This window comes from Geotrypetes seraphini, chromosome 8, assembly GCF_902459505.1.
Source record: "Geotrypetes seraphini chromosome 8, aGeoSer1.1, whole genome shotgun sequence".
In the NCBI taxonomy this organism is placed as follows: domain Eukaryota; kingdom Metazoa; phylum Chordata; class Amphibia; order Gymnophiona; family Dermophiidae; genus Geotrypetes; species Geotrypetes seraphini.
In genome coordinates, this window is record NC_047091.1 from 11,444,669 (window position 1) to 11,456,789 (window position 12,121).

General features: G+C 47.3%; 1 protein-coding gene across 2 annotated transcripts in view; it reads right to left on the reverse strand.

The window, feature by feature from the left end:
• Nucleotides 1-11,767, reverse strand: part of SDC3 (syndecan 3) — a 270,256-nt gene extending 258,489 nt beyond the window's left edge. For both annotated transcript variants that reach the window (XM_033956532.1, XM_033956531.1), the window contains exon 1: nt 11,108-11,767. In XM_033956532.1, the coding sequence (XP_033812423.1) occupies nt 11,108-11,164 (57 nt within the window). In that variant the 5' untranslated portion in view covers nt 11,165-11,767. The remainder of the gene's footprint in view (nt 1-11,107) is intronic.
• Nucleotides 11,768-12,121: the final 354 nt, after the last annotated feature.

Consider the following 12,121-nt stretch of genomic DNA (forward strand, 5'->3'; position numbering starts at 1 on the left):
AGGTCATGAAGGGCATAGAGAGAGTGGAGAGGGACAGAACGAGAGAGAGAAAGGGAGACAGAGAGAAAGGGAGAGAGACAGAAATAGAGAGAGATAGAGAAAGATTGGAAAAACTGGGACTCTTTTCCCTGGAGAAGAGGAGACTTAGAAGGGATATGATAGAGACATACAAGATCATGAAGGGCATAGAGAGAGTAGAGAGGGACAGATTCTTCAAACTTTCGAAAAATAAAAGAACAAGAAGGCATTCGGAGAAGTTGAAAGGGGACAGATTCAAAATGAATGCTAGGAAGTTCTTTACCCAACGTGTGATGGACACCTGGAATGCGCTTCCAGAGAGCGTAATAGGGCAGAGTACGGTACTGGGGTTTAAGAAAGGATTGGACAATTTCCTGCTGGAAAAGGGGATAGAGGGGTATAGATAGAGGATTACTGCACAGGTCCTGGACCTGTTGGGCCGCCGCGTGAGCGGACTGCTGGGCACGATGGACCTCAGGTCTGACCCAGCAGAGGCATTGCTTATGTTCTTATTGCATTTAGAACATATAACATAATAAAACCAAAGGGCAATATACTATGGCGATGGAAGCACAATGTAAATATTAAACAGTGGCGACGTGTCAAAACTGCGGAGGATAATTGCGCGCCGACATTTGAGCACTGGACAAATGTGCACTGCCACTTTCCCTACTTTGAGGCCTTCCCTTTTGCACTCTAAGGGTGTGTGGGGGGGGGGGGAACCCCATACACACACTTAGAAGTCCTCGTGCTCTCGTTGGATGGGATGGGGTGGGGGGGAGGGAAACCCGCCCCCGCCCCCGCCCTCCACCTCCCCACTACACTGAAAACTCCCGAAGACCACAAAAGGGATTATTCACTGTACTGGGGGGGGATTCCCCCCTCTACACACTTCTAACTGTAGTCGGGGGGTTCCCCCCCAAATCCCCCCTCAAGGCTTCAAAGCGGCGGCGTGCATTTCTCCCATGCTCAAATGTCGGCGCGGGATTGTCAGTGCGCCGTTGTCCTCCGCGCTGTTGACGGTGTACCGAAACAATGCAAGACGAAACCGGCAAGATGGCAAAGAGATCGACTTAAACCCATCACAGCTTTCAAAGAAAGTGAACTCAAACTGGTGACCATGCACACAGCCCCCTCCCCCTTTAACTACACCGTGTTAGCGGTTATTAGTGCAGGGAGCTGCGCTGAATGCTCCGTGCTGCTCTCGACGCTCCTAGGAACTCTAGGAGCGTCGGGAGCAACGCAGACCTTTCAGCGCGGCTCCCAGAGCTAATAACCACTTTCGCAGTTAGTAAAAGGAGGGAATAGTGGGGGTTTGTAAATAAAGTTTAAGCCAGCAGCTTACATATAACGCCATAAAAGAGCAAAGATGCGACTGGGAGAAGCGCAATATAAAAGTGAAGTATCAAGCATTCTTTTAAATGCATCAGATGTACAGATGCAGCTCTGCTCATCCATCCTAGTTTTATCTTTCCACAGGAAAGGAAAATCAATTCACGGCCCGGAAAATAAGAAAACCTCCCAGTTAGTTTAGAACAGAAAAAAAAAAAAAACACCACAAACTCCGAGAGATCTTCTTGGCACCACAGTATTAATTGATATCTCCTAGAAACCAGCAGGGAAAGGATTTCCACAGTCAAGAGGTTTTTTTCACAATATTTATAGTCGCTGCGTCAATATAAATCACGTCGCTTATGAGGCGGCCGATATCAATGCTGCCTCTGTGTTCATTAGAGAAAGGGCGAGCCTGCCTCTTTTTCAGAGACATGAGCACCGAGGCATCCCGCAAAGTTTAGTTTTTGCAACGATATTATTTTTCTGGCTCTGTTTCAGTAAAGGTGTGTGGACGTGCGTGTGCGCGAGCACGGTACACCGTCAATAGCGTGCAGGAAATTGCGCCCCGACAATTCCGCTCCATCAAATGCATGCACCGACGTGTGTATGCATGAAGGGAGCAAGATTTTCGGGGCACAACTGTAAGTGTAGTGGGGAGGGTTGCGGAAATCTTCAAACTGAGAGTGTGTCGGCATTGGACACCCCCCTGAAGAGCGCCACCCCCCTCAGAGCGTGTCAACCCCCTTCAGAGCGCGTCGGCAAAGCATTGCACACTCCCTCAGAGCACAAATGGGAAGGCTTATGGTGGCAGAGCGAGTGCTGAGAGCACGAGTTGTAAGTTTAGTGAGGGGTTCCCCCACCCCCCCCTCAACAAGAGCGTAGGTGTAGCAGGGAGTTCCCCCCCAAGCCCCCCCTCAGAGTGCAAACAGAAGGCTTAGGGTGGCAGAGCGAGTGCTGAGAGCACGAGTTCCCCCACCCCCCTCAACGAGAGTGCAAGTGTAGTAGGGGGTTCCCCCCAAAGCCCCCCCCCCCTCTCAGAGCACAAACAGGAAGGCATAGGGCAGCGCACTTATGTTCTGTGCACAAACGTTAGGCCGTATTTGCCGGCGCACCAAGGTCACTGCGGTACAACGTCAATAGCGTTCAGGGGGGTTCCCCCCAAACCCCCCTCAGAGCGCAAACAGGAAGGCACAAGGCGGCGCGCATTTGACGTGGTCACCCCGAGCACACACAGTGAAAGCCTGATTATGTTTTCAGACTGCTGGCAGTGATATTTAAGCAAGGATGCCTTAAGCACGGGACACATTGCTTTCCAAACAGGAGAAAGAACGGGAGAGCCTCCGTCTGCATTACGGGTTATTTGTTGACTTACTTAATTCATTTTCTCTACCGTTTTCCCCAAAGAGCTCAGAACGGGTTACAAGTTAGCACAGTAGAAGTTTTTATTCTAACTCGATACATACTAGGGATCTTTTTTTTTTTTTTTTTCTTCAATATCTTTATTAACAATTGCAAAGGAACAAACATCCACAGGCTAGACAGCCAGAACAGAGCCATCGACAACAGAGAATGGCAACAAGAGATACACAATACAAAAGACCCCATGGGTGAATGCCATTTTGAGATGATACCCCACCAAACAGACACACACCATGTGGCCGGTGTGGTTTGTAGCGTGGGCTTGGGGTTGGCATACTAGGGATCTAATACCAATATACATAATATACAGTTTATAGGTCAACCCCTTCCTTTACAAATGTCAGTCGCAACAGTATCAACTCAGACACTCAAGGAATTCTAAGAGCGTCAGAGCTGTTACCGCGGCAGCCGGCGCTAAAAATGCTAGCGCAGCTTTGTAAAGGAGGAGGTATATTTGCCATAGTTACCGTTCAAGATGTTTCAATACAAGTTTTTATCGTAACGTGACATCTACTGAAGATCTAGCACTAATATACATTTCTTTTGATCCATCGGTTGTGGCGGGAGAGTTAGGTGAAGATCTGCGTTTCTATCGCTTTTCTAAAGTTGAGGAGTCCTTCGAGGGATCTGATCCGCGGGGGGGCAGTCGATGCCAGTGGCTCGATATGAAGTGGGAGTAAGGACAGCGTTTGGCGCTTTGCAGTTGAAGGACACGAGCAGGGAAATTTTGAGGCATGTTTCATCCTGGGAGTGGAGGGACCCGTTGGTCACGTACTGAGGAAGCTTGGCCGTCATGTAGCCTGGCGTCATGTCGTGCAAGGATTTGAATGCTAGCATCAGGCCCTTGAAGATACAACGTTTGGCTATGGTTAGCCAGTGATCCAACGATAAAGCTTGGGAGACAGGGTTGCGGGCATGGAGGTTTTTAGTAGCCCGACTGCCGCATTTTGTACATGTTGGAAACATCATACGTTCTTCGCCATGAAACCGTTGAATCGGCCATTGCATTAGTCCACGCAGGAGAGGACTAAGGAATAGAGTACATGGATGAAGTCAGATTTAGAAAAGTAGTTCCTTATTTTCCGGAATTGTCACAGGTAGTAAAATGAGGAAGATACCACCTGAGAGATATGGTTAGAAAGTGATAGGTTGGAGTCAAGGAGTATTCCTAGGCTGCGCGCTTGGTATTTTGCCGTTATGGTAGTCAAGTTCCAGCATAGCGAGGAACGGGAACAGTTGCAGTATTCTTTGCGGATCCAAAGGAGTTCTGTTTTTGAGGCATTTAGTTGCGATTTGTTGACGGACATCTAGATTTTGATTCCGAGAGGCAGTTTAGAAGTTTCTCGATCTGGGCATCACGGTTTTCTCCCAGCGGTAGGTATAGTTGGATGTCATCTGCAAAGGAGTGAATCTCTATTTGCGGGCTATGTCTAGATCAGGTCTAATATAGAGACTGAATAATAGGGGGGATAGTAAAAGTCCCTCACGGAACACCGTATTTGATCGGTTTCGATAGCGCATCATTGAGCAGTACACGTTGGGATCTATTATTCAGGAAGGAGGTGAACCATCGTAATGCGGCATCTCGGATTCCAATTTCAGAGAGCTGCGCAATGAGAGGATGGTCAATAATGTTTGAACGTCACGCTGAGATCAAGCAGCACTAGTAGAACATCATTCCCCTTATCCATGAGTTTCCAGCAGTCATCAATTATGTTGAGAATAACGGTCTCGGTACTGTGGAATTTCCTGAATCCTGATTGGAAAGTGGATAGGGCTCTTTCTTTGTCGATGAAGGAGTGTAGTTGATTTAGTACCGTTATTTTCAGGATCTTGGAGATGAAAGGTAGATTGGAGACAGATCTAAAATTGCCGGGCAGGTTAGGGTCGATTTTGGGGGTTTTCAGGATGCAGGGCTCGCACTGCTCTTTTTGCACAAGGGAGATTTGTTTTAAGACATTCCAAAAATGTTTTATTTTGATGGTTTTTATTTTGACACTGGGATTTCGGGGCGAAAGAGAGCAGGACAGCGGGCAAGGACGTGAGCGACCGGTCCTAAAGCAGTCGCTTCGTTTCAGATCGGCAAACCCAATCGGTGTTCCTTCTTCCGCTTAGTGAAATCGAGGGCTTCCTACTTATGGCGTGCCATTTCCCCTCATTTGCATGCGCAGATTGGATTGGGTGGGAGGTTAATCGGCCAGAAGGGTTAGTGAATCGCTCACAAACTGGTCAGTACACGATGGGTGAGCTTAGTGAATCTAAGCCTAGCCCCAACTCTGGTATCACAGGCTGGGATTGAACTCACGACCTCAGGGTGTCCAGGAAGCAGTTCTAGCCACTAGGCCACACCTACACTCTGCTTCACAGGTTAGAGCTGCATAAAATAACCAGTTAGCGGTAAAACTGAAAGCCAGCTATTCTGGGGACATCCTGCAAGTGGAGTCAGCGCTTGGCGGGTTTAAGTGCCGATATTCCACGTTTAACCAGCCAGGTTAACCCTTTCAGGACCATAAGGATCGTAGGCCAATTTTTGTGGTTTTGACGACATTTTTATGGTAAAAAGGGCTTGCAGATGCCAAAAAATTGATTTTTTTTTGTGAAATATCATTATTTTATTTAAAAAAAATCACACTTCTGGCTTATGGACAGTGTGGCAAGTGAATCTTCTCGTCAATCTGGCAACGACGCTAATGAATGAATGTCGGAACCAGTTTGTTTTCATAAAGGCAGCATCATATGGAATCCGTACATATCAAATTTAGAACTGTAGACTATCCCAATCAAAATTTATAGGATTTTAAAGTTATGGGACAAATATGTCCCTTGGTCCTGAAAGGGTTAACTGCAAAACACAGGACCCCATAAAAGTCAGTCCTACCCTTATGAGGTAACTCATAGTCAGCTAAGTGCCGAATATTGACGTAACTAGCTATTCATTAGCCGACTCCGTAAATCAGAAATTCAATGCCGAAGCCCGGATATGACCTGGCACTGAATTTCAGGGTTTGCCGCCAGCTGAATATCAGGCCTACTGATTTTATATAGGCACGTAAAAATGAGAAATTAGAAAATGGCACGGGAACAAATTTGTCCCCATCCAATCCCCATGAGTTTTGTCTCTGTCCCTACTTCATTCCTGTAAGCTCAGGCTTAACCGTACAAACCTTGAACGCTTAGGATTTTAAAGTGTTTGAGGCTTGTGCAGATGAGGACGGAGCTTAGGCATTGGTGGAATGAGGCATTATGACATCACAATCTGAGCTCTAGAATGCTGCTGCGTAGGATTTGAAAGTGTTTGAGACTTGGGCAGATGAGGACGGAGCTTAGGCATTGGTGGAATGAGGCATTATGACATCACAATCCGAGCTCTAGAATGTTGCTACTTAGGATTTTAAAGTGTTTGAGGCTTGGGCAGATGAGGACGGAGCTTAGGCATTGGTGGAATGAGGCATTATGACATCACAATCTGAGCTCTAGAATGCTGCTGCGTAGGATTTTAAAGTGTTTGAGACTTGGGCAGATGAGGACGGAGCTTAGGCATTGGTGGAATGAGGCATTATGACATCACAATCTGAGCTCTAGAATGTTGCTACTTAGGATTTTAAAGTGTTTGAGGCTTGTGCAGATGAGGACGGAGCTTAGGCATTGGTGGAATGAGGCATTATGACATCACCATCTGAGCTCTAGAATGTTGCTACTTAGGATTTTAAAGGGTTTGAGGCTTGGGCAGATGAGGACGGAGCTTGGGCATTGGTGGAATGAGGCATTATGACATCACAATCTGAGCTCTAGAATGTTGCTACTTAGGATTTTAAAGTGTTTGAGGCTTGGGCAGATGAGGACGGAGCTTAGGCATTGGTGGAATGAGGCATTATGACATCACAATCCGAGCTCTAGAATGTTGCTACTTAGGATTTTAAAGTGTTTGAGGCTTGGGCAGATGAGGACGGAGCTTGGGCATTGGTGGAATGAGGCATTATGACATCACAATCTGAGCTCTAGAATGTTGCTACTTAGGATTTTAAAGTGTTTGAGGCTTGGGCAGATGAGGACGGAGCTTAGGCATTGGTGGAATGAGGCATTATGACATCACAATCTGAGCTCTAGAATGCTGCTGCGTAGGATTTGAAAGTGTTTGAGACTTGTGCAGATGAGGACGGAGCTTAGGCATTGGTGGAATGAGGCATTATGACATCACAATCTGAGCTCTAGAATGTTGCTACTTAGGATTTTAAAGTGTTTGAGGCTTGTGCAGATGAGGACAGAGCTTGGGCATTGGTGGAATGAGGCATTATGACATCACAATCTGAGCTCTAGAATGCTGCTGCGTAGGATTTGAAAGTGTTTGAGACTTGTGCAGATGAGGACGGAGCTTAGGCATTGGTGGAATGAGGCATTATGACATCACAATCTGAGCTCTAGAATGTTGCTACTTAGGATTTTAAAGTGTTTGAGGCTTGTGCAGATGAGGACGGAGCTTAGGCATTGGTGGAATGAGGCATTATGACATCACCATCTGAGCTCTAGAATGTTGCTACTTAGGATTTTAAAGTGTTTGAGGCTTGTGCAGATGAGGACGGAGCTTAGGCATTGGTGGAATGAGGCATTATGACATCACCATCTGAGCTCTAGAATGTTGCTACTTAGGATTTTAAAGTGTTTGAGGCTTGTGCAGATGAGGACAGAGCTTGGGCATTGGTGGAATGAGGCATTATGACATCACAATCTGAGCTCTAGAATGTTGCTACTTAGGATTTTAAAGCGTTTGAGGCTTGGGCAGATGAGGACGGAGCCTAGGCATTGGTGGAATGAGGCATTATGACATCACAATCTGAGCTCTAGAATGTTGCTACTTAGGATTTTAAAGCGTTTGAGGCTTGGGCAGATGAGGACGGAGCTTGCAGGAATGGGGCAGGGACAGGAAAAGAACTCGCAGGAATGGGAAAAATTTGTCCCCTTGTCAGTAGAAACATAAGATAATGCCAGGGTAGGAGTGGCCTAGTGATCAGAGCTGCTGCCTCCACCCCATGAGGTTATGAGTTCAATCCCAGCCTGCTCCATGTGACTCTGGACAAGTCACTTAACCCTCCATTGCCCAGGTACTACAGTTAGATTGTGAGCCTGGCCAGGACAGATGGGGAAAATATTCAAGAGTACCTGATTGTAAACTGCTTTGGCAGAAGACTTTTTGACCAGTCCTGGTTTTGAACAAACATCCCAAAGCAGTATGGGAATTGTAGTGCCTCATCCTGCCCTTTGAAATCAGTAAAAGTCCCATAATGCATCAGGATAGGATGGTCAGAAATACAAAACTGTCCCAAAAACTCCATCGGGAACTGGTTAACTTGGCATCTCTGCTTACCACCAGCTCCAATAACTACAGCCATAAAAGAAATTAAAAAATTAAAACTCCCCCCCAAAACAGCTTAATTGACAAAGGGCAGCTTGCAGCTGTTCCCTTAATGGACAGAACTTTTTTTCCAACCAATAGGAGAAAATTTTTTCCCTCAGCGAATAGTTATTCGTAAGCTCTGGAATTCATTGCCAGAGGATGTGGTAAAAGTCATTAGCATTGCTGGATTTAAAAATAGTTTGGATAAGTTCCTGGAGGAAAAGTCCATAAACCATTATTAGGGGGAAGCTGGGGGGGGGAAAAAACTGCTCATCCCTGGCACTCCACAGCAAAAAAAAACCACGCTACTTTCTGCAATCCTGCAAAGTACTTGGAAACGGGATACTGGGCTTAATGGACTTTTGGTCTGATCCAGTGTGACAGTTCTTACGTCATGCAAATGTGTTTGTTACAAGCGGACATCCCACCTCTAGCAGAACTGTAACCAGTGCACTTCCAGGTCAGGTTAACATACACTGGCCCCATTATATGCAAATTTCTTTCATGCATATTCATAGTGGATATCCTGAAAACCTGACTGGCCTTGTTCCAAAATAGACTGGAAGCCCACCTTTTCATGATTGCTTTCAATACACTCTCCCTCTGCCCATTACCCTAACCCAGGGGTAGGCAATTCCGGTCCTTGCGAGCCGGAGCCAGGTCAGGTTTTCAGGATCTCCACAATAAATATGCACGAGATAGATTTGCATCTCAAGTAGGCAGTGCATGCAAATCCATCTCATACATATTCATTGTGGAGATCCTGAAAACCTGACCTGGCTCCAGCTCTCGAGGATCGGAATTGCCCACCCTTGCCCTAGCCAGCAATTTAACCTTCCCCCAACCGCAGCTCCTACCCTGGCATCCTTGTTTATCTGTCTTGATTGATTAGATCATGAGCTCATTCCAACAGGGACTGTCTCCTTGACTGTATACATGCTGCTTGTACTCTAGAAATAATTAGCAGTAGTAGTTCTCTAGGACCGAGTTGATGGAAGTCACCTGGCAAGCTTCACCGTCTATAGCAGCGGTTCCCAAACCTGTCCTGGGGGACCCCCAGCCAGTCAGGTTTTCAAGATATCCCTAATGAATATGCATGTGAGAGATTTGCATATAATGGAAGCGACAGGTATGCAAATCTCTCTCATGCATACTCATTAGGGATATCTTGAAAACCTGACTGGCTGGGGATCCCCCAGGACAGGTTTGCGAACCAGTGGTCTATAGCAGTGGTTCCCAACCCTGTCCTGGAGGACCACTAGGCCAATCGGGTTTTCAGGCTAGCCCTAATGAATATGCATGAGAGAGATTTGCATATAATGGAAGTGAGAGGCATGCAAATCTGCTCCATGCATATTCATTAGGGCTAGCCTGAAAACCCGATTGGCCTGGTGGTCCTCCAGGACAGGGTTGGGAACCACTGGTCTATAGCACTGGTTCCCAACCTTGTCCTGGAGGACCACCAGGCCAATCGGATTTTCAGGCTAGCCCTAATGAATATGCATGAGAGAGATTTGCATATAATGGAAGTGAGAGGCATGCAAATCTGCTCCATGCATATTCATTAGGGCTAGCCTGAAAACCCGATTGGCCTGGTGGTCCTCCAGGACAGGGTTGGGAACCACTGGTCTATAGCACTGGTTCCCAACCTTGTCCTGGAGGACCACCAGGCCAATCGGATTTTCAGGCTAGCCCTAATGAATATGCATGAGAGAGATTTGCATATAATGGAAGTGACAGGTATGCAAATCTCTCTCATGCATATTCATTAGGGATATCTTGAAAACCTGACTGGCTGGGGGTCCCCCAGGACAGGTTTGGGAACCAGTGGTCTATAGCACTGGTTCCCAACCTTGTCCTGGAGGACCACCAGACCAAGCGGGTTTTCAGGCTAGCCTTAATGAATATGCATGAGAGAGATTTGCATACAATGGAAGTGAGAGGCATGCAAATCTGCTCCATGCATATTCTTTAGGGCTATCCTGAAAACCCGATTGGCCTGGTGGTCCTCCAGGACAGGGTTGGGAGCCACTGGTCTATAGGGCTCTGAAAGACAGAGCCCCGTGGGAGTTTCCTTGTACCTTCTGGTCAGTACCACACTTTGTCCCATTTTAAACCGGTAAGCATCAGAGTTTTTTCCTTCCACCCACAACCGCCTGAAAGAAGTGTTAGATCATAATGCAATAAAACAGTGGTTCCCAAACCTGTCCTGGGGGACCCCCAGCCAGTCAGGTTTTCAAGATATCCCTAATGAATATGCATGAGAGAGATTTGCATACCTGTCACTTCCATTATATGCAAATCTCTCTCATGCATATTCATTAGGGATATCTTGAAAACCTGACTGGCTGGGGGTCCCCCAGGACAGGTTTGGGAACCACTGCAATAAAACATTGTCCTCCCCGTTATATCACGACCCCACTATCAATGGCATCAAGTTCTCTATATCAAATCGTTCTCGAGGACATTTATCAACTGAGTAGACCAATTCTACCTCTAAATTGCAAGCACCTGAGTCCCTCATTTAATTAAAAAAAATTTTAAAAAAAAACCTCAAACCCCCAACCTTAAAAATCAAGCCAAAAATGTTTCCTCCAGCAAAAACCACTTGTTCCAGGCACTGCAACATCAACCATCTCGACCCTCCCCCCTATGGAATGAGCAAAAGGCGGTGAATTCGCACCCACATCTCACCGCTGGCCCCCATCCACAGAGACACCGGCAGGGTGTCTGAACCGCTCAAAGATCCCCCCCCCCCCCCCAAGATCACCCCTGTGAAAAATAAAACACCCCTCTCCATGTCAAATCAAGAAGGGCTATCGTGAACTCCGGTCCATCAATCCAGATCGTTAGGAACCGAAGGATGAGGGGGGGGCAGTTTGGATATTTGTGCTATATTTAGATTTGGAAAGGGGGGGGGATGGGAGAAGCAGAGGTACTCACCAGGGCAGCGTGAGTGGCCACCAGCAGCAGCAACAGGGAGCCCGGCAACAGCTCCATGGCACCGGGGATGGAACCGGGACTGGACCGCCTCTCCTCCTCCTCGCCCCGCTTGGTCGCTCAGGCTCCGGCTTCCCAAATCCTCGAGGGTTGGGGGGGGGGGTGCGATCGCCTGGCCCTGTATCTACGTTTGCACCCCGCCTGCCGCTGATCTCAAACGGGGGGGCTGAGAGAGAGCGAAGTGGCGGATGCTCCTCGCAGCCCCGATCTCTCCTCTCTCCTTGCCCCCCGATCGCACGGGAGAGGAGGAGTAAACGGGCGCTTGCTCTGGGCAGGAAGCTGGCGAGCGATCCGCCTCCGTTCAATCAAAGCATCGAAGGACGGACGGGGTGCGATGCCCCCTGCTGCAAGAGTCAAGACTCGCTCCTTCCAGGGAGACCTGCCGGGACCGGAGTTTACGTTCAAATCAATGGCATCACTGTCTGTGCATTTTAAGGGGGTGGGGGGGGGAGAGCAACTGTTGAAGGAAGCATGCAGTGCCAAGATCTCAGTAAGATCGTTACAATTTTAAGAGAAAACTGGAGAAAAATGCACACAGGAGAGCAGAAAATGCACACAAACGCACAACGTAGTCCTCAGCGCGCGCTTCTGCTGCTTAAGAACCCAGGGTTTAGGGTAGAGCGTCAGCAGCGGAACGCTTTTTTGTGGGGATGAGGCCGCAAGCTCCGCCCCAGACCCCGCCCCCATAATAGTACATTACATTCCATTAGGGATTTCTATTCCGCCATTACCTTGCAGTTCAAGGCGGATTACAAAAGAATTATCCAAGATGTATTTACAACAAGAACTTGCAAAAAAAAAAAAAAAAAAAATTGGTCATTTTCAAAAAGAGTGAGAAATAGGTAAGGTTATTTGTTTGGGGTAGTTGGCTTTAGTGAGAGGTGGAGTTTGAGACTTAAGGTATTATATTTTTTTTTCAGGGCTTTCTTGAAGAGTATGGTCTTTATTTCTTTTCTA